Source organism: Crocodylus siamensis, chromosome 8, assembly GCF_052110815.1.
Source record: "Crocodylus siamensis isolate JL-2025a chromosome 8, ASM5211081v1, whole genome shotgun sequence".
NCBI classification, from domain to species: domain Eukaryota; kingdom Metazoa; phylum Chordata; order Crocodylia; family Crocodylidae; genus Crocodylus; species Crocodylus siamensis.
The window spans coordinates 23646985-23665635 of record NC_143402.1 but is presented as its reverse complement, the minus strand read 5'-3'; the positions used below and the strand labels follow the sequence as shown (position 1 = coordinate 23665635).

The following is an 18651-nucleotide window of genomic DNA, read 5'->3' as shown; positions in this document are numbered from 1 at the left end:
ACAGAAATTCAGCCAAAATCTAATAGTGTACCTTAGTATCCAGACCCCTGAAGATAAAATCTCAGCTTACAGGAAACCACCGCTTCAGAAACTGGCAGAACATTAGTGCCAGCGATCAAAGAGCTCTTTTGACATAGGCATCCCACTATGTTCCCTAGGTCAGTTCTTACCTGCAATTGTACTATTACTTGCTGCAAGTTTCGAATGACTTCTATGTTCTCTTTGAGCTCCTGATCCTCTAGAGTCTCTATCAGTTTCTCCAGATCAAGCTTGCACCTGAAAATTCAGACAGACAAGTCCACAGATCTTACCTGGCAATCTATTGGCATTGCTCCTGTTGAGCTGTTTGTCAAATTCTCTCCCTTTCCTCCATACAAATGGGCTTTGGACTAACAAATACAAAGTCCCAATCCAGGTCTTCCCACCCAAACAAGTACTGTACAATTCTGCTGCAATGCAGGCAAGGATACAAGAGGAAAAAAGACACTTACGCATCGTGCTGTCGGAGTTCCTCAAGTTTGGCGCTCATCTTTTCATTTTCTTGTTCTGTCTGAAAGTAAGAGACACCCAGTTTTCAGTAATGTAGGACAAGAAACAGCAACCCCTTTGGAAGAATAGGGGCTTCCTCATATTGTACTGAATTGGACTGTTTCTGAATTGATCAAGGAGAAAAAGATCCCTTGACACAGGACACCAGTTTGGGCTCTCTCTCCAAACCAGCAAGAGCAGCAGCACCTACGAATTGCTAGAAGAGGGACAAGCAAGATAAATTTGTATCATCCCCAAGAAATATTCCACATCATTCAGCAAGACTGACACTGCAGGAAAATAGGCCACCAGGAGTCAAGATTGCCATTGTGAGTCAGTACTTCAGTAAGTAGTGCCATAGGTAAAATCATTTTCAAAAAAGAGGTCAATCCAGTTCTACCACATTCAATCCCAGAATCTACAGGGCTTGAACTTAGAGTGCTATACCCCAATGTCCTAAATTTTGAATTTCTAAGGAAGGAACAGAGCCATGGGTTCAAGAACATCATTAGTGTTCTGCAGAACTGTCACTCCAGCTGGTAGGAAGCTGTTACCCACATAAAAGTTCTCAGATGACTAAACCTTACCATAATGATCCTCTCCAACATCTGGGCTGTCTGACCTGCAGCCTCACTCAGACCTCGGCTCAGTTTCTCATTTTCCTCCGTTAGGGACTGGTTCTTCTCCATCAAGGATTGTAGGCTTTCTGATGGTGCCACACTAAACAAAACCCACACGTTATTCACATGTCCGCAAGTTTGAGGGCACAAGAGAGAAGAACAGGAAGCCTTGTCCCATGGAGCTTAGTTTAGAAGGCATGTACAGGTTTTCCTGGATTTATGTGGGTTCTTTATATACAAAATCACTCTTAAGTGATGACCATATTTAGACCAATGATTCGTTACATGCGAGGTAAATTCGCTGTTATGCGATCAGCATAGATGTCCCCTCCAAGCAGGTAAGTCTGTGGGCGGAGGGGAAAGGGTCATGGCCCCGCTTACTCCAGCCCCGGCTGCAGCGGTCCCGGGAGCAGCCAGCGCCAGCTGCCTGCAGCCACTGGGCTGTACTGTGATCCACCTGTCCCACCATGCCTGGGCTCACTCCAGCTCCTGGGCTGCACCGTGTCATGCCGTGGTGCAGGCAGCTGGTGTCAACTGCTCCCCAGCCCCAGCTGCAGCTGTCCCAGGAGCAGCCAACACCAGCTCTGTCTGCACCAGTGCAGAGGTGAGTGGGGACAGGTGGAACACAATGCAGCCCAGCTCGCGCTGGCTGCTCCCAGGGCCACTGTAGCCAAGGTTGGGGTGTGTGTCACTGTTCCCTCTGCTTTGCTGCCTTGTGCAGCCCTGGGAGTGGCACCCCTCCCCTCCGCCCCTTCCCTAGTCCCAGCCTCACTCCCTCCCTCACTGCCATGGGAACCTAACCCTAATTTGTTACATTGTAAAGTGGGTTCACTTTATGCAAATTTGATGCATATGCTGCTCACTGGGAATACATGTACAGCATAAATTGAGGGAAACCAGCAGAGATAAGGTATTGTTATGCTTATTTTTCTTCTACAGTGGAGATTCAGGTTACAAATAAACCACTGGTGCAGCAAGCATGACAAGGAACTTGCCAGGTACTTCAGAAGTTAATACTTTATTGAGAACAAATAGTTTTGAGCTTCTGTACAACAAGGGAAAAAAACCCCCAAGGATCTCAGGTTGGCAGACAGTCTCCATTTATATTTAGCGCACTAAGTCTACTGTTCTTACTTGATAGACACAGGGAGCGTTCCTCCATGGGCCTGCAACAATAAGACCTGGAGTTGTTGCACCTAGAGAGACAATGAAACAGTTACCAACTTCAGAATCTACCTCCCATGAACAGAGTCCTTAGGCTGGATTCAAGAAGCAATGAGAATTCAAAGGGGAGGTATTCTCTCTCCATCCATGCTAATGGACAAGCACTGCTTTTCATGCATATTGCAGAATCTACATCACACCACCTCTTTGTTAAAGGTTTGCATTAAAAGGACATTGAGAGGAAAGGTAAGATGTGAATTTACAGCATGAAAAACTCTGGCATCTCCCCACAGACATGCAGCAGGCATTTAGTCAGCTCACTTGGTTTTCAAAGTCTAGACAAGGAACTGGCACAGAATACTTAGTGCCCTGTAAACTCTATGCTAACTTCTCCACAGACTGCTGAGGCATCTTAGGGCTGGTCTAAAAATCTACCTTGACCACTGTATTTATTTTGGCCAATGAACTTTCTTCTGGTTTAATCACCTATGGACTCTCTTCATACCCTTTCTTAAGTTTATGAAGCACAGCTGTGGAACGTTAGCTAACTGCCACTGTTCACTCTAGAGGTGACTGTGCTTTAGGGGAGCACACGGTGCAAGAGAAATACAAACTGAGACACTTGTCTGCAATCGAACCATGACCTTTAATGGCCACCTGAAAGAGAGTACAAGAAAAATGAATTCACATCTGGAACATGCTTATGCTGCATGTAAGCTACAGAGACCATTGGGGATCAAAAACAAGTGCTTCTGCCTTCATCATGCCCCAGCTCAATGAGCTTAACCAGCAGATTTGCTCTCAACCTTGCCACAAGAGAATGAATGCTTACTTTAGCTATGCACCTCTCCCCCAACCCCACCCCACCTAGCAGAGAGCCCAATACCTGTTGTTTTAGATGATGCAACTCAGCTGTCTGTGGATCAATGTTGACAACTGGTTTATTTTTTATTTTTCTTGCCCTGTCAGCATAGCGAAGAGTGTTTAAAGTTTCTTCCATGTTGGAATCCGCTGGGCTCACGCAGGCAATCATAAGCGTGTGGCTGTTGCCACCCAAGGAATCTGAAGAAAACAGAAATGGACAGGGTATTTGCATTTCAAGATGCAGCAAGAATGGCCAAGTGGGACAGTAGTAAGAAGTCCAGGGCCATCTTACCAAATTTCAACATGGCCTGCACCAGGCCTACATAATCCTCCACTGGATGAATTTTGACTAATGCTTTTTGAAGTGGCATTCTCGGTTTGCTGCTGCTGGTATGAACCTCAACTTCTCTACTCCCTGCCCTAGCCCCTACTCCCTGCCCTAGCCCAAGAAAGTAAACAATTCTTTGCTTGAAACAGACTATTTTGGATCCCAATTCCAAACACCCATAGACATCAGAAAGCCCCAAATAGGATGCCCATCCTGACATGCATCCTTTACCAGTTTTTCAAGCGTTCTTCTTTCTGATGGCACCAGCTTCCATATAGCAAGCAGAAGTTTCAAGAACATCCAAAACTCGTCCTCTGGCAGTTTGAGAAAGTTTTTTCTTAATATGAGCTACCCATTAAGACTTTTTTGGTTTCAAACTCAGAGCACTATCAATGATGATCTCCAAGAATGGTACTGATGGTTCTATACAGCCCAGAATTCTCAAATGGGTTTAAACTATGGTTCCTTCTAAGAGGTTTTAAATACTACTAAAAATGGTCCGCATGCAGTAAGTTACTTACATTTCACAAAACAGACTCATTCAGTAAAATGAATTATTTCATGTTTCCCAGACTAGAGTTTCATTAAGACAAAAATCAAGGGTCCAGGTCAGTAATTTAGGGCATGACATTAAATTACGTCATCACTATCCTAGACAAGCATTATACACTCAGAAAACTCATAGTTACAGTTAAGCTTGTGAATGCCAAAGGTCATGCTATGAAATGCCTTAAACTTTAGTCTGTCATAACCAGGGATCCTGGTTTTCTTTGTTTAAGAATCAGAAATTCTCTGATAAAAAGTCCAGAATTCTTTCATTACAACCCCAAAAATCCACATTTTCCTACAGTTAAAATGAAACACCACTATATATATTAGGTACCAGTTTATATCAATAAAATATTGTTCGTTACAATTTTAAAGAAATTTGTAAGCCTGCCAGTGCCTCAATCATTATAATAAAATAAATTCTACATTTTCCCATTTAAAGGAGAAAATTATGGATTTTCCCTTTAAATGAGAAATCCAAATTTTCCCTGTTAAAAAGGAAAAATCCAAGTTTTCCTGCAGCAAATGGAAAACTTGGATCCCTGGTCATAACACTGTGCAGCACCTGTTGAGCTGTGACTTGAAGCACATTATTGTTTTTCATCCCAGATGCAAGTCATTTAGTATAAAAACCCTTAGGTTTCAAAAGGTTTTTTCCCCTTCAGAGAGAAAGTACTGTATCAAAAGTACAGCAAGTCTAATGGCTAGGGAGAGAAAGCAAAAAATAAAAAAAGGCACAAAAAGTCACGCAGAGATATCACTTGACCTGGAGGCTTACAAAGCCTGAGTTTATTAGTCTTTGCCAGTCAAGTTTCACATGGATTTAGAATTTACGAGTTTGGCTCTTACCTTGCAGCAGCCGTGTTAATTTAGAGTCTCTGTAGGGTACAAAACCACCCTTTTTGTTTTCCTCACCAAGAGCACTGATCACATTTCCCAGGCACAGAAGGCCTCTGTTGATGTTGATTCCTGTACGTAAATAAACCTCAAATGAGTACATCTAAAATCTGTTTTCTGTACCCAGCCAGAAAATAAAGCTCAGCCCCCCCCCCCCCAAAAAACTTCAGTTCCCAGAAGGAAACTGGCATCTGGTCTCGCCGTTTTCTTCCTCTAGCTTGAATAAAAAGGGCTGGGACCATGGTTATAGCACCAATGTGCTGCAGAAGGCCATTTGCAAGAGAGCAGGGTCATAAACTTCAGTGTTCTTCAAAGAGCTGCCCCGCTTCTCATGACTAGGGTAATTCAGCCCTAGTCAGAGGAAAGTACAAAGTCTCATCCTGTTGGCTCTTCTAACGCTAATCCAACAATAAGCACTGTTCTCCCCTGCACACGGTCTGTACCACTGAAGTGCAGTGACCATTTGTTTTGCTATTTACAAGCCTTTAACAAAAGTGGCAGGCAGAGAGGTTTTGGCATTTTTTCTTCAGGCATCACCATTACATCAGACATGTCTTTCTTTTAAAAGCCTGGTGCAGTTGTCAGCTACTGTGCAAGGTTGGGAAACTAGTATCATCTCCTACCCCAGGGGAGATGAAACTTCCTGGCAGGCAGGCCATGAGGCAAGCCCTGCACCCTCCCTATATAGCACTCTGATCCCCTTCCATTGCCTTATAGGCTGCATGACGCACACAAAAGGTTGCCTGTGACACTTGTGATAGATGTGCTGCAGGTTGGCTGCTTCTCTCCTACTATATCTCCCTGACAATTTCACAGCACTGAATATATAAACTCCACATAGATCAAGCCAACCATCCAATAGTTGTCTCTACCAGCGGGCAAGCCCAGCTGATCTGAAATAAAGATTGCAATGGGCAGTTACAGAATAGCTAGTTTCCAGCTACTATTCTAGATGCCTGAAAGCTTAAGGATTTATATCTGTTCTGAACTTCCATCACAAATCCAGATAATCTCGTTTATCCAAGACACTGTCTATCACATTCCAGGGTCCTGATCTCTCAGCCACAGAACCATAAATAAAACACAAAACAAGAAAAAAATAGAAGTTCTGGATCTGCTTACACAACTTCTCTTGGAACACCTTGCAAGACAACCTCTAAGACTAGGGACAGAAGTTGCACATAAACTGGTTTAAGTGACCAGAAACTGGTTTAAACCTGTAACAGAACAGAAATTCAATGCACATAAACCAGTTTCAAAGTGGCCAAAACCAGTTTGAAATAAACCTGGCTGAATGTAGTATCAGACTGAACTGATTGAGGTCAAACTGGTTTATGGAATTTTTGTCCCAGAACCCCCGCTTCCTGGTTTAAGTTAAGTCAGAGTTCTCTAGCATGCTCTGCAGCCCTCAGCTGGGCTGTGTTTCAGCCAAGCAGGGTTGGCCTCACCCTCTCCTTCCTAGCTGGAGCACTATCACTGCTCCAGCTGGCTGAGGTGGTGGTAGGGGTGTAAAACCCTGCTCTGGAGTGCAGCCAGGTCTGCTTGGAAGTGGGCAGCAGCCCTTGCCATGAGTCCTCACTGCTCCAGCCCTTGCCACGAGTCCTCACTGCTCCAGCAGTAGAAGCATGGCCAGACCCCAGTAGCCTGAGGAGAAGGGAAGGTTTAATCCCCGCAGTGCAGCAGGGAGGGGTGGGAGTCCAGGCACAGATAGGCTCCAATTGTGCACCCAGGGCCATGGTGGCCCGATGCCAGTAGCCCAAAGGGGAGTGGGGAGTGGCATGGGCACCACCACAGTGCCGGCTCCTTCTCAAGCTGAAGATCCCCTTGGGCAGGGCCTGTGCTGCAGCATCTGGGCCGAGTCCCTCAGAGAAGCAGTGAGCAGTGGCCAAGGCTGATGCAGGTCCAGCTATGGGGAGGGGGCATGTGACCTGGCTGCAGGTGTGGAAGGAGGTGTGGGAGGAGTTGGGGCTAATTGCAGAACCTGACTCACGGCAGCAGTGCGGCCTGGGCTGTGGTGGCCTTAGGGGATAGAGGCCAGTACCCAGCCACCTCCAGACCTGTGCAGGGGCCACAGTTTGCAGGTGGGCTGCAGCTAGAGCACAGCTTTCCACTCCCCTCCCTCTTCTGGGGGTTGTGGCAGTGGTGGAGCAAACCATTGCAGTGGGCAGAAGTGAGGCAGTCACCTGCTGCCTGCTTGCAATGGTGCCAAGCACTCAGGGTGGGCTGCTGTGGACCAGGGGCATGGGGAGGCAATGGACTGCTGCAGCCTGCTTCATCCCGGCCCTGCGGCCCAGGGGCGTGGGCAGCAACTAGCCCACCCCAAAACATCTGGCACTGCAGTGAGCAGGTAACAAGCGTCTCACCCAATTAAATCAATTCAGGCTCAAGCATTTTGAATATCTGTACCTGGCCATTGCCTTAACTTCTGCTAGACCACCTGTAATAAGCTTGAAGTTTCACTGAACAAAGCAGAAGCCTCATTCCCCCTAATGGATTAAAGGAACAAAAATAATCAGGGAAGTTTCCTTCCCCACCCCATTTCAGGTGTAAGAGGGAAGAGGGTGATTGAGAACAGGACTTTGTTTCCCTTGTTTCTGCTGGATTCCTCAGAGGGTCAGAATGGGAATATACACCTCCACACAAGAGACCAGATCACCTCCCCATAGTTAGGGCCCAGAACAATGTATTGTATTTTGCCCTTTTCAGATGTGACAAACTCAAACTTGCAATCACAAGGACAGTTCTAGCTCTCCTTTACCTACCTTCCTTTAGTCTGTCTCCCTCAGCTTTGGTCTTCTTTTGCCGCTCAGAGCCAGCAAGATCTACAAGATGGAGCTTTGAGCGAAAGCTGCTATTCCTGTGGCAAAAACAGGATAGTTAGATCCCCAAGCCAGCATGCAAGTGCACAAGCAACTGATCCACTGGGTTTAAAAGCACATTCCTTAAGTGAAGGTTACTGGATTCCAGAAGAAGCCATCATTCAACTCACTTGTCACTTTTCTTTCTCTGCTCAATGGAAATTGTGAAGATTGCATGGGACCGTGAGGATTGTGAATTCATGGCTGTGGAGGCCACAGTTCTTGAATTGTTTCCTTGCTCCAGGCAGAACACCGTATCCTGGGCACAGGCCACTTCTTGTTCCGTTAACCCTATTACCTACGTCAAAGAAGAAAATGCAGTTTCATTCTTACAACTTGCCGACTAAAGTTCTGCTTTTTGACTTCTCTGCAAACTACAACTAACAGACTTAAAGATCCAAAACCAGATATTCATGCGAAAGCAAAGCCATGGGGATTCAAACTACAAAGACTGCACTAGTAGCTTCCCAGCCATGCTAACTTCCTGCTTAGGAATCCACATAAATGGATACTGCAGTTAATGAGAACTGCCCCCCATTTACCAGAGGCAAACCTACTGAAAGTGATGTGATCACAATGTATTAGTAAACTAAACCATTGATACCATCTAACCCCAAACACTCTGGATGTGGGGCACACAGCAACCTATATATTATTATGGAAGCATGACCATTACCCAGAGCTGAAGACAAAAGCTCTTTTATAGCCACAGACCAGGTTTAAAATGATCAAAAGCACAAGCTTCCCTGGAGTTCACTCATACATTTCAGCTTTGCTCCAAAAGGCATATTTTCTACACTGGGGGAGGCAATTATTTTGGGCAGAGGGCCGCTTACGGAGTTTTGGCAAGCCAGAGGGCTGCGTGACAGGCAGCCCAGGGCAGACAAATATAACATTTTCTAAGTTTTTTTTAGGGGTCCCACAGGCCGGATAGAATGGCCTGGTGGGCCGCATCCAGCCCCCGGGGTACATTTTACCCACCCCTGTTCTATACATTGCTTTAATCTCCATATCCCATCCTTGCCAAAAACTTTGTGGCATAGTTGTCACCTTTTGAGTTTGCAAACAGCAGTTTTGAATTACTAAAGCTAGGCAAGACTGCACCTTTGACAACACACCTTAATGCCTTCTTTGGGATCCTCCCGGATACTGATTTGAGAAGTTCGCTCTCTCACAGGAGACAGCAGGTCTAGGACATCCTCATTGTAGATCTGAAGGTATTAGAACAGCAGCTCAGAACAAGCAGTACTGAGCAAAGTGGACAAGCAGTACACGGGACAATGGAAGGTCAATCTGATTTTGCAACAGACAGCATCCATCTCATCTACTTGGTCTTGCTATTTTGAGAGGCAGAATGTGGCAAGTTCTGTTTCTACACATTTGCTTCTTTTTTCTATGCCCATGGTCTCTACATAAGAGCAGTCTTATTAGCGTGATCATCCTAAGCACCAGAAGGCCATGAGACGACTCTCATTAATTTGTGTACATCCCTCTGGAAATAAAGTCAGCTTTCCAACCTCCCTTAGAGATTTTTAATCTAGAACACTGCACCATTAGGGCTGTGTGAAACAGCAATGTTTCGTTTTGACTTCTGTTTTTACAGGACAGTGTTTCGTTTCGAGTTTCGTTTGAAACCACTGTTCCATTTCATCAAAATTCTTTCACTCATAGGCTATAATGGGGAACTACGAAACTGCCTATAACTTTGTCAGTTCTTGCCCAATTCAGACGGAACTTGTAGGGACGGTAGCTCCTTCTGAGGCCATGAAGCCTGCCAAGTTTCAAGGACATAGATGCAGGGGTTTCTGGGAAATTACACCTCAAATTCTTGAAAGCAAACCTTGTCATGTGTATGTTAAGGCACAGGGGGGGTGAAAACTGCAGGGATGGTAGCCCTGTTGAGGCCACAAAGCCTGCCAGGTTTCAAGGAGACGGGTCCAGGGGTTTCTGAGAAACTGCACCTCAGGCTGCTGACAAGTAAAACTCGTTACATGTGTGACTGTGTGCATGTTAAGGCACAGGGGGGTGAAAACTGCAGGCATGGTAGCCTCTGCTTAGGCCATGAAGCCTGCCAGGTTCCAAGGAGATAGCTACCAGGGATTCAGGGAAACTGCACCTCAGGCTACTGACAAGCAAAATTTGTGACATGGGTGACAGAAAACAGACCGGTTCAAACAATGCTGCCTTTTATGAAGTTTTTCGATCCTTCCCCCAGAACACTGGAATTGGAAGGGACCTCAGGGAAGGACCAGTCACTGGCCAGCTACAGTCAATACAAGAGCAGTCTTTCCCCTCTCCCCCTCCTTACTTTGTTTCCCTGCAGACAAGCCCTGCTTGGAGTTCTGAAACTCAAAACGTTTTGAAACTTTCAAAATGTTTTGACTGCCCTCGTTTCATTTCAAGGCTGTTTTGAAGCCCTTTGTTTTGTTTTGATTTCACTGTTTCAAACTTGAAACAAGTTGGAACAGCTTTGAAACGAAACAGCCAGAGACCTTTCGCACAGCCCTAATTGCACATGCTCTGCTCCAGAGATTACAGATACAATGTTAGCTTTAATGGCAGGCAAGCCTGTTGCAAAAGAAAGGATGCAGTCCCATCTGCAATAGGGTTTCCAAAAGTCCTTCGAATTCAGACTCTTATATAAGACATTCTGCTCAACTCAGTGAAGTGCCACCATAAAGAGACCGACTATTTAAACTTGCTACATGAAAGTGAGTTTGTTTAACAAAAAGAAAAAGAAGTCCTGGAACCTAGTTCCAGTTCTTGCCAATCCTCACATGTGAAATATGACCTGAAGCTTAAACTTAATTAAAAAAAACCTTGTGGCCCAAGATATTAGACTTGTTGAAAATCAATCTTAGGAAGCGAGGCTTTAAATTCCAGATATTCAGAAACCATAAATATCTTTTACCTCCAAATATGAGACTTTCAAACTGAATGCCCAGTCCTGCTTCCGCTCTACTTCTTGAAATAGTACTTTAATTACGCGAGGAATAACTCCAACACTAGGTTCATGTTCTTGATCCTGAGTGAAAGTGCCTCCCATAGAATAGGTTTTTCCAGAACCTGTCTGCCCATATGCTAGGACGGTAGCATTGTACCCTGAAGAATCAGAGAAGGAAAAATTAGAGACTGACAATGCATACAGTCAGATGGAAGGGGAGAGGAGCATTTGAAGCATGTTTCAGCATACAGCTAGAGGCCTCAGTGGAAATAGGCCAAATCTCAGTTTACACAGCACTGACCATACATGTAGTCAATTCACTAGGGACAAAAGGTCCACTAAAAACAGGTACCTTATCTAAAGGATAAAACCAGCATCCCTGCCCAGCTCATACAAGCCAGTTCCACAGCTCTAACTAAGGACGCTGGAAACAGCATGTAAGCACTCCATCACCCTTCCACCACCTTTTCAGTACCTCAGCTCACAAACCTCAGATGGAGTTTGAAAACACAAGTCCATCTTTACTTTTCAAAGTCAAGTGAACCTACCCAATTCACCTTGGAAATCCACTGGAAAACTTGACTAGCAGTAAGTTGGTGGGATGTAGCTCTCACCACTTCAGTCTGGGATAGATTTATAGGCATAATATCTTTTTCTTTGCAAAAAGGCTGCAGGGTTAAAGTGGATAACCAAGCAATTTCTACTAGCTGTTTTTGCAGCTTCTGATGTCACTGGGGTATCCCAAACCTCAATGAAAGTCTCCTGTACCTTTGCTATGATTTTTTAAAAGTAATTGCACACACTCCAGTCTCACCTTTGAAGATGCCCTGTATTAAAGGGGCAACAGATGTATTAAAGACTTCCTCCTGCTCAGCTGATGGGTCAAATACATAGTCATACGTGAAGGATTTGTCATTGCCTACAATTACCTGTAGGAAAGATAAAAGCCAGTAATGAGATCTACTTTCCCGATTTGCATGCTGTTACTCAAATTCAACTCGTTTCAGATTTGCACCACTGCAAACAACTCCACTGAGGTCAATAGAATCATTTTGCAGTAAGAAGAGAGTGGAGAAAACACTCCCTTACCTGGGGCTCCCCAGGCACAAAGGACAGACACATCTGGCACCCCTCGCTTATCTCCTTCATGACCAAGGGGCGGCAGCGGAGTGCAACCCGCACAGGAATCCCCTTCTCCTCTTCCTTCACCATTTTGAATTGCAGTAGTTTCCCTGAAGGCAAAGATAAACAATAATACGTCAATATTCCCAGAAGCCTCTCCTGTTAGATTTCACATGTCAGGTCTTGCAGGGGCTCAGGGAACTAAGATACATTCACTGTTTCAGCTGATATTTGGCAACAGCTAGTACAAGTTAGAGAAACAGATACAGCTCTCAACCCAATATCCAAGGAGACCCAAGCCATTAGCCCTCCCTCTGCTCCAAACAGAAGTTAGGTTTTGGGTGCTCACATGTTGATAAAAGACAATGTTGCTTCTAGTTGCATACAGTAAAAGCTGATTAATTCATCACTCCAAGGGGACCGGTAACGATGACTATCCACAAGAACTGTCATTGACTGGGTCAGATCATGAGTCTGTCTTGCCCAGTCTCCTGCCGCAACCAGTTCCTCCAGCTGGGACAGCACTGGGTCTCCGCAGGTGTCCCAAGCCTCCCCTTGTGGGAGTGTGGACAGGGCCTAGTCTTCCTCTGCAGCTAGGTCCCCATCTTCCACATTCAGGCCTCGCAGAGACTCCTCTATGGTGCCAGTAGCCAGGCAACATAGTGCCTGGACAGCTGTACCTTCCTCTGCTGCCTTTGGAGGTTCTAATACTACCAGCAGCTCTTCTACCCGTCAGGTCTCCCCAAAGCAAGGACCTGGAGGAGCTGCCAGATTTCTATCCTGACCTCCTCAGAGCCTGGAGGCTGATTTCCGTCCCCAGGGATAGTCCACCCAGGGTGCTGACCCCCTTGCCGAGACCCTACTGAAAAACTTGCAGCAGGCAGTGCCACCGACTGAGGTGCCCTGGGTGCACCAGAAGATGGTCCTGGCCCACACACTTGTGTCAGAGAATTCCCGGACTATGGTAGGCAGGGGTGGGCAAATCTCTCTATGCTGGTCTGGCCCATGTAGCTGCCCACACTGCATGCTCTCTGCTGCAGAGTCTGAGAGGTAAAGGCTGCCCTGCCCCACACTGCCCTTGCCTACAATCGACCAAGTCCTGTGCCAGAGCAATCCCCACCCCAGCACTCTGGAGCTCATTAGGGAGCCACTGCCTCAGCAGGTCCCATGATGCTCCCCTCCTTATGACCACAGGATGGGGGGAACCAAGCCAGTCCACTTACAAACAGTCCATCACTGCCCACTCTATATGCTCGTGTTCCACACAGTCTATCATCCCATCCTTGCACACCACCCCAACAACAAATGGCGGGACACCCCAGGCAAGGGCAGGGGTCCCTGGCGGATTAGCCTATATTCTACCTTGATTGCACGAGCCACTGGGAACCTTGGCTGGTGGCTCCCCCATGGAGCCACTTCCATGGGCATGCATCTGGCACACTATGGACAACCTTGACAGCTGCAGCTGCCCCTTTTGCCCACAGAGGGAGACCCTGGCACATGCCTACCTTGAATGTGCCAAGCTGCAGCCCCTCTTCCACCTCCTCCAGAATCTGCTGAGATTCTGGCTGCACTTCTCCCTATACCTTTTCTTTTACAGACTTCCCATCTGCAGCCTCAGATTCATAGAAGTTTAGGGCTGGAAGAAACCTCATGAGATGATTGGGTCCAGCCCCCCTGCTTGGGGCAGAAAAGACTGCTGGGGTCAAATAACCTGATAAGGTGTGCGTCCAGTCTCCTTTTGAAGATACCCAGGGTAGTACCTGCATCACCCACGCTAGGAGTCTATTCCAGAGTCTGGTCACACAAACCACGAAGAAGTGTTTCCTTGTATTCTTATATCTGAAACTTTCTTCTAGTTTATGACAGTTGCTCCTGCTTTTCACCTAGGGCTCTTTGGTAAATAGTTGTTTGCTTAGCCCCTGATGCTCAACCCAGGCATATTTGTAAGCTGCCACCAAATCCCCCTGAATTCTTCTTCTCTTTTCTAGGCTGAACAGTCTAGCATCTGTTAGCCTTTCCTCACACAGCTTGCTCTTCAGGCCTCTAAATCATAGAAGTGGCTCTTCTCTGGATTCTTAGTGCCCTGAACAGGACTCAGGACTACAGCTGTGGCCTCACCAATGCCGAGTAGAGTGGGAGAATAACTTCCTTAGTTTTGCTTGAGATCTAATCTATGTAGGTCCGCCTGGATCGTCTGCCTACCCTGAGTCGTGGTCACACTTCCCTATAGCTTAAGGGAATTTGCAAGCTTTGCCAGTGCGCTTTTCACCCCCACATCATTAAGGAAGAAGCTGAAAAGCACTGGTCCAAGTACCGAACCCTGGGGGACCCCACTGGCTACCTTCTGCCAGGTTGACACAGATGCGTCTAACCTCTGGGTCCAACCCTGCAGCCAGTTCCCCACTCACCTGACCACTGAATTGTTGAGTCCAGAGTCCCCTAGTTTTACCTTGAGAGCCTCATGGGACACTAAGTCAAAAGCCTTCCTAAAGTCCAAGTAAATGACATTGCCATCTTCTCCCTTATCCAGGTGGTAAGTAACCTGGTCATACACGAATTTAGTCAGACATGACCTACCTGCAACAAAACCATGCTAGCTGCTGTTCAGAATTTTGCCTTCCACTATCTTATCACATGTGGACTCCCCGAGAAATATTTTGAGGATTTTTCCTGGGATTGAGGTCAGGCTAATCAGCCTATAGTTCCCTGGGTCCTCTCTTCTCCCCTTCTTGAAGGGCACAGCATTGGCCCTCTTCCAGTCTTCTGGGACCTCTCCTGAGCATCACATATTCTCAGAGAGGTTCACCAGCAGCCCTGTGATGACTTCAGCTAGTTTGTTCAGCACTTTCGGATGGAGTTCATCCAGTCCTGCCAACTTATAGATATCCAGTCTCTAGCTGCTCTTTCACCAGCTCTACATTGCTGTTGGTCGGGACCTACTGTGACTATTCCATGTCATATTTGCATTTGGCAAGCTATCACTCTGACTGGTGGAATGCAGATGTGAAGTACTCATTCAGTTCTGTTTTTTCCTTGGTGTTGGTGACCAGATGTCCAGATGCATTAAGCAGTGGTCCCACATTTCCACTGGTTTTCCTCCTGTTACCCATATACCTATAGAAGAACTTATTGTCCTTGAGTTTGGTTGCTAACCTGAATTCAGTCACCGCCTTTGCTTTTCTAATCTGCCCCTTACGGGTGTGGACACATCTGTTTTGCATACAGGTATAGACAACTTCTGTGCACAGAGGATCATGTTCTTCAGGAACAACCATTCTTCATCCACACTCTTTCTCTGTGGTCCACAATCCCTTAGGGCATTAGTTACTAAAGTCCTTAACTTACTGAAGTCAGCTTTTTTAAAAGTCAAGAATTTGTACCTTACTGACAGATTTCCCAGCCCTATCAGAGACAGTGAAAGTGACAGTGTTGTAGTCACTGCCGCCTAGGTCACCCTCTATTGTCAGATCACCCACCAGATCATCCCCCTTGGCCAAAACTAAATTTAGGAGGGCATTTCCTCTGGTCAGCCCATATACTTCCTGAGACAGGTAGAACTCATTGATACAAGTCAGGAATCTATGCGACCAGTCAAATCTGGCCAAGTGTTCTTCCCAGGAGATGTCTGGCTAGTTAAAAAATCTCCCATGACTACCATACCCCATGCTCTCACAGCCTCTTCCAGGTCTCTGGAGAATTCCAGATCTAGATCCTCATCTCGATTCAGAGGTCTGTAATATATTGCTACAGTAAGGTCCCTTTTGCCACATCCTCCCTGTATCTTGACTCAGAGGGTCTCAAGTTGACCTTCCTTAGTACCAATTTCAGCTTCCAAGGAAGCTCCTTTACACAGAGAGCTACATCTCCATCCTCTTTCCCTCTGCAATCCCACTTATGCAGGGTGTAGTCCTCTATAGCCACAGTCCAATCATGGGTAGAGTCCCACCAGGTCTCTGTTATCCCTACATCATCATAGTCCCTACTGGGAAGCAGGAGGGCCAGTTCCTTCTGTTTGTTCCCCATGCTCCTGGCATTTGAGCCCTGTGCTGGAGGTCCTCAGTTTCCTGTAACATTGAGGGAGCTCCATTCTCTCAGCTCATGCTATAGTGTCCTTCCTGTCATCTCCTGTTGTAACAGTTGTTCATTTGTTGGTCTCTAGGCTTGCTCCACTCATTCCCCTGTCCCACAACAATCTCAGTTTAAAGCCCTGTCCAGGAGGTCCGTCATCCTAGCCAAGAAAATAGCCTTCCTCTTCGGCGTGAGGTGGATTCTGTCCCCTCCCGGAAGACCTGTCTCTGGAGCACGTGCTGTGGTCAAGGAGGCCAAAACCCTCTTGGTAGCACCACCTTTGGAGCCTTCGGTTCACCTCTTTGATACATCTGTCTCTCCTAGACCTGCAGCCCACAACCAGAAGGACAAAGGAGAAAGCTACCTGCGCCCCCAACTCCTTAAGTCCAGTTCCCAGAGCTCTGTAGTCACTCGTGACCTGGCCAGGATTGCTCCAAGCAGCGTCATTTGCGCTCATATGGATGCCGAGCATGAGGTAGTGGTTAGAGGGTCAGACAAGTTTAGAAATCCTCTCTGCCATGGTCCAGATATGGGCCCCTGTGAGGCAGCAGACCTCGAGGGGTCAGGGTGGCAGATCGCTTCCTTTGTCCCTCTCAGGAGGGAGTCAGCTACCACAACCACCCTGCATCTCTTTTTAGGGGTGGCAGCTAGTTGACTAGGAGACTCTGACTGGGAGAACCCCCAGAGACTGCAGGGCTGCTTTCCTTTCTCTCATACAATCCCACCTCCACACAGTTTCACTGGGCAGCACCCACTGGTTCTTTCAACTCATTTGAGAGCCAGCGGGCATTGTCCCATTCTGCTTAGTGTCCCCCCCTTGGCACACTAGTAATAACCCAACCTCTGCTTGTATTTCTGAGCAGTTTCACTGGTTGCCATCCATAGTCTCACTCGATTCATTCAGGGGACAGTGGGAGCTCTGCTTGGTGCCCCCTTCCAGATCCCTTGTTACTAACTTATGACCCTGCTCCTTTTCCCATTTTCTTTTTGTGCATCCCATGAAATCAGTTGTTGTATCCCCAGTGGCTCCTTTATTAAAGGAGACTTAGAGTACTTTATGATGTGCCTGAGCCCATGACTAGGGCATGTCAAATAGGCCTGTAGGGTTTTCCCAGACATATCCTCTTTTTGGGGTTTCCCCATCTCCATCTGGGGGGATTTTTAAATTATCAGCAAATGTCCCGGATTTTACCCTGCTTCTGCTTTCCTGCCTTCCCCAAGCATGCCAGCTGCAGGCAAGACACTTGCTTTTACTACCTGGCTCAGATGATGGCTGCTCACCCAGCCCACCCCCTCCCTCCCAGATGCAGGGAACAGGGCTCCTCCCACCCCATAGCATTAGCCAGCAGAGGGGAGGTGGAGGGGTCACAAGGGGCCTCTGCTGTGACAGGTGCAGTCAGTGACTGTCCACTGGGGCATTGTTGTGGTGACCGCAGGGACTCCTCTGCCACCTCCTCCTGCTCCACTCAGGATCCCTCCTGCAGTGGCAGGGAAGGAGGTGGCTGCCACAGCTCTCTGCTGGTGCTATCACTTGCATGATCAGCTGGGACCTTGTGGACCTTGGTACCCACATACCTGCTGGGCTGGGCCAGGTCATGGCACAAGGCCCTGGGTGGGGCAGGGAAAGCCGCAGGAGCTACCATGCTGTCCCTCCTGTGCCTCAGCTCTGCTAGGGGCAGGAACCGCACAGCAACAGCCCTCAGGCTGAAGCATGGATACGAGGCAGTGTCTCCCTGAGATGCAGGGATGGGGGCTGTGGCGTGCTGGTACCAGCAGGGCCAGAGTGCAGCCACGGTGCCTCAGCACCTGGGTGCTCTGAATGGGGTGAGGAGAGCAGGGGCACCCTCTGCTCCTCCCTGGCTTTCTTCACCCTTCCCTTAACTGCTCCCTTGCCAGCCCCATCTTTATGTCTTTTGAAACTTGCCCAAGACTGGGGCTTGTGCCATACTGCTTCCCCCTGGAGCCTCCAACCCAAGCTGCCTTCCTTCCCTCCTCGGCCCAGAGGCAGGGCTGTCGGGCTTCCAGGCCTGAGATTCTCCACCCGGTGCAGCAGCAGCACCGTGGGGCGCCTTGAAAGCCTTTCAAGGTTGCCGTGAGGCGTTAGCCGCGTAAACGTGACTCACGAGATGAAGGACCTATCGCTGCCCCCCCCACAGGTGCCCTTTTTTCTGGAACTGGAAATGAACGAATAGGCGGATGCTCAACCGAGGGTTTTCCCTTGCTCCGCTCACACTCGCGGCCCGAGCCAGTCCCGCTCAGAGCCGCCCCTTTTCCTCAGGGAATTTGCCCGAAGCCTTTTCGACCCTGGCGCCGCCCCCTGAGCGGCAGCGCGGGAGAAACGGACCCTCCTCCCGGCCCTTAGCACCGACCGACTCCCGCGCGGCGCAGGAGGGGCCGAGTGCCGCTTCTCTCCCCCAGCCGCTCCCCGGCTCCCCCCGCGCCTGCAGGAACGGCTCCCGGCAAAGCCCTCCCGAAAAGCTTCCACCACCCCTTTCCTCGGGGAGCGCCCCCGTCGCGGCGCCAAGATAGGAGCGCAAAGCCTGGACCGGCCGGCCGGCCCGCGCACTCACCCGCGGCCACCCCTCAGCCCGCCGCTGTCTCCAGCCGCGGAGCCGTTACCGCCAGCCTTCAAATTACGTCTCTCGGCGCCAACCAATCAGAAGGACACGACGGTGCGTAAGAGGGGGAGCCTTATGGGCGCCTGCG

At 48.0% G+C, this 18651-nt stretch overlaps 1 protein-coding gene across 1 annotated transcript in view; it reads right to left on the bottom strand.

Annotated features, from left to right (window-relative positions):
* The window catches only part of KIF4A (kinesin family member 4A), a 33740-nt gene extending 15100 nt beyond the window's left edge, over positions 1–18640 (bottom strand). The window contains exons 1-13 of the mRNA XM_090059362.1: positions 18516–18640; positions 11842–11984; positions 11567–11681; positions 10720–10910; positions 8927–9019; positions 7940–8106; positions 7713–7807; positions 4903–5022; positions 3199–3374; positions 2283–2344; positions 1116–1248; positions 492–550; positions 171–276 (exon numbers count right to left, since the gene is read on the bottom strand). Coding sequence (XP_089915488.1) covers positions 171–276; positions 492–550; positions 1116–1248; positions 2283–2344; positions 3199–3374; positions 4903–5022; positions 7713–7807; positions 7940–8106; positions 8927–9019; positions 10720–10910; positions 11567–11681; positions 11842–11964 — 1440 coding nt within the window. The 5' untranslated portion in view covers positions 11965–11984; positions 18516–18640. The remainder of the gene's footprint in view (positions 1–170; positions 277–491; positions 551–1115; positions 1249–2282; positions 2345–3198; positions 3375–4902; positions 5023–7712; positions 7808–7939; positions 8107–8926; positions 9020–10719; positions 10911–11566; positions 11682–11841; positions 11985–18515) is intronic.
* Positions 18641–18651: the final 11 nt, after the last annotated feature.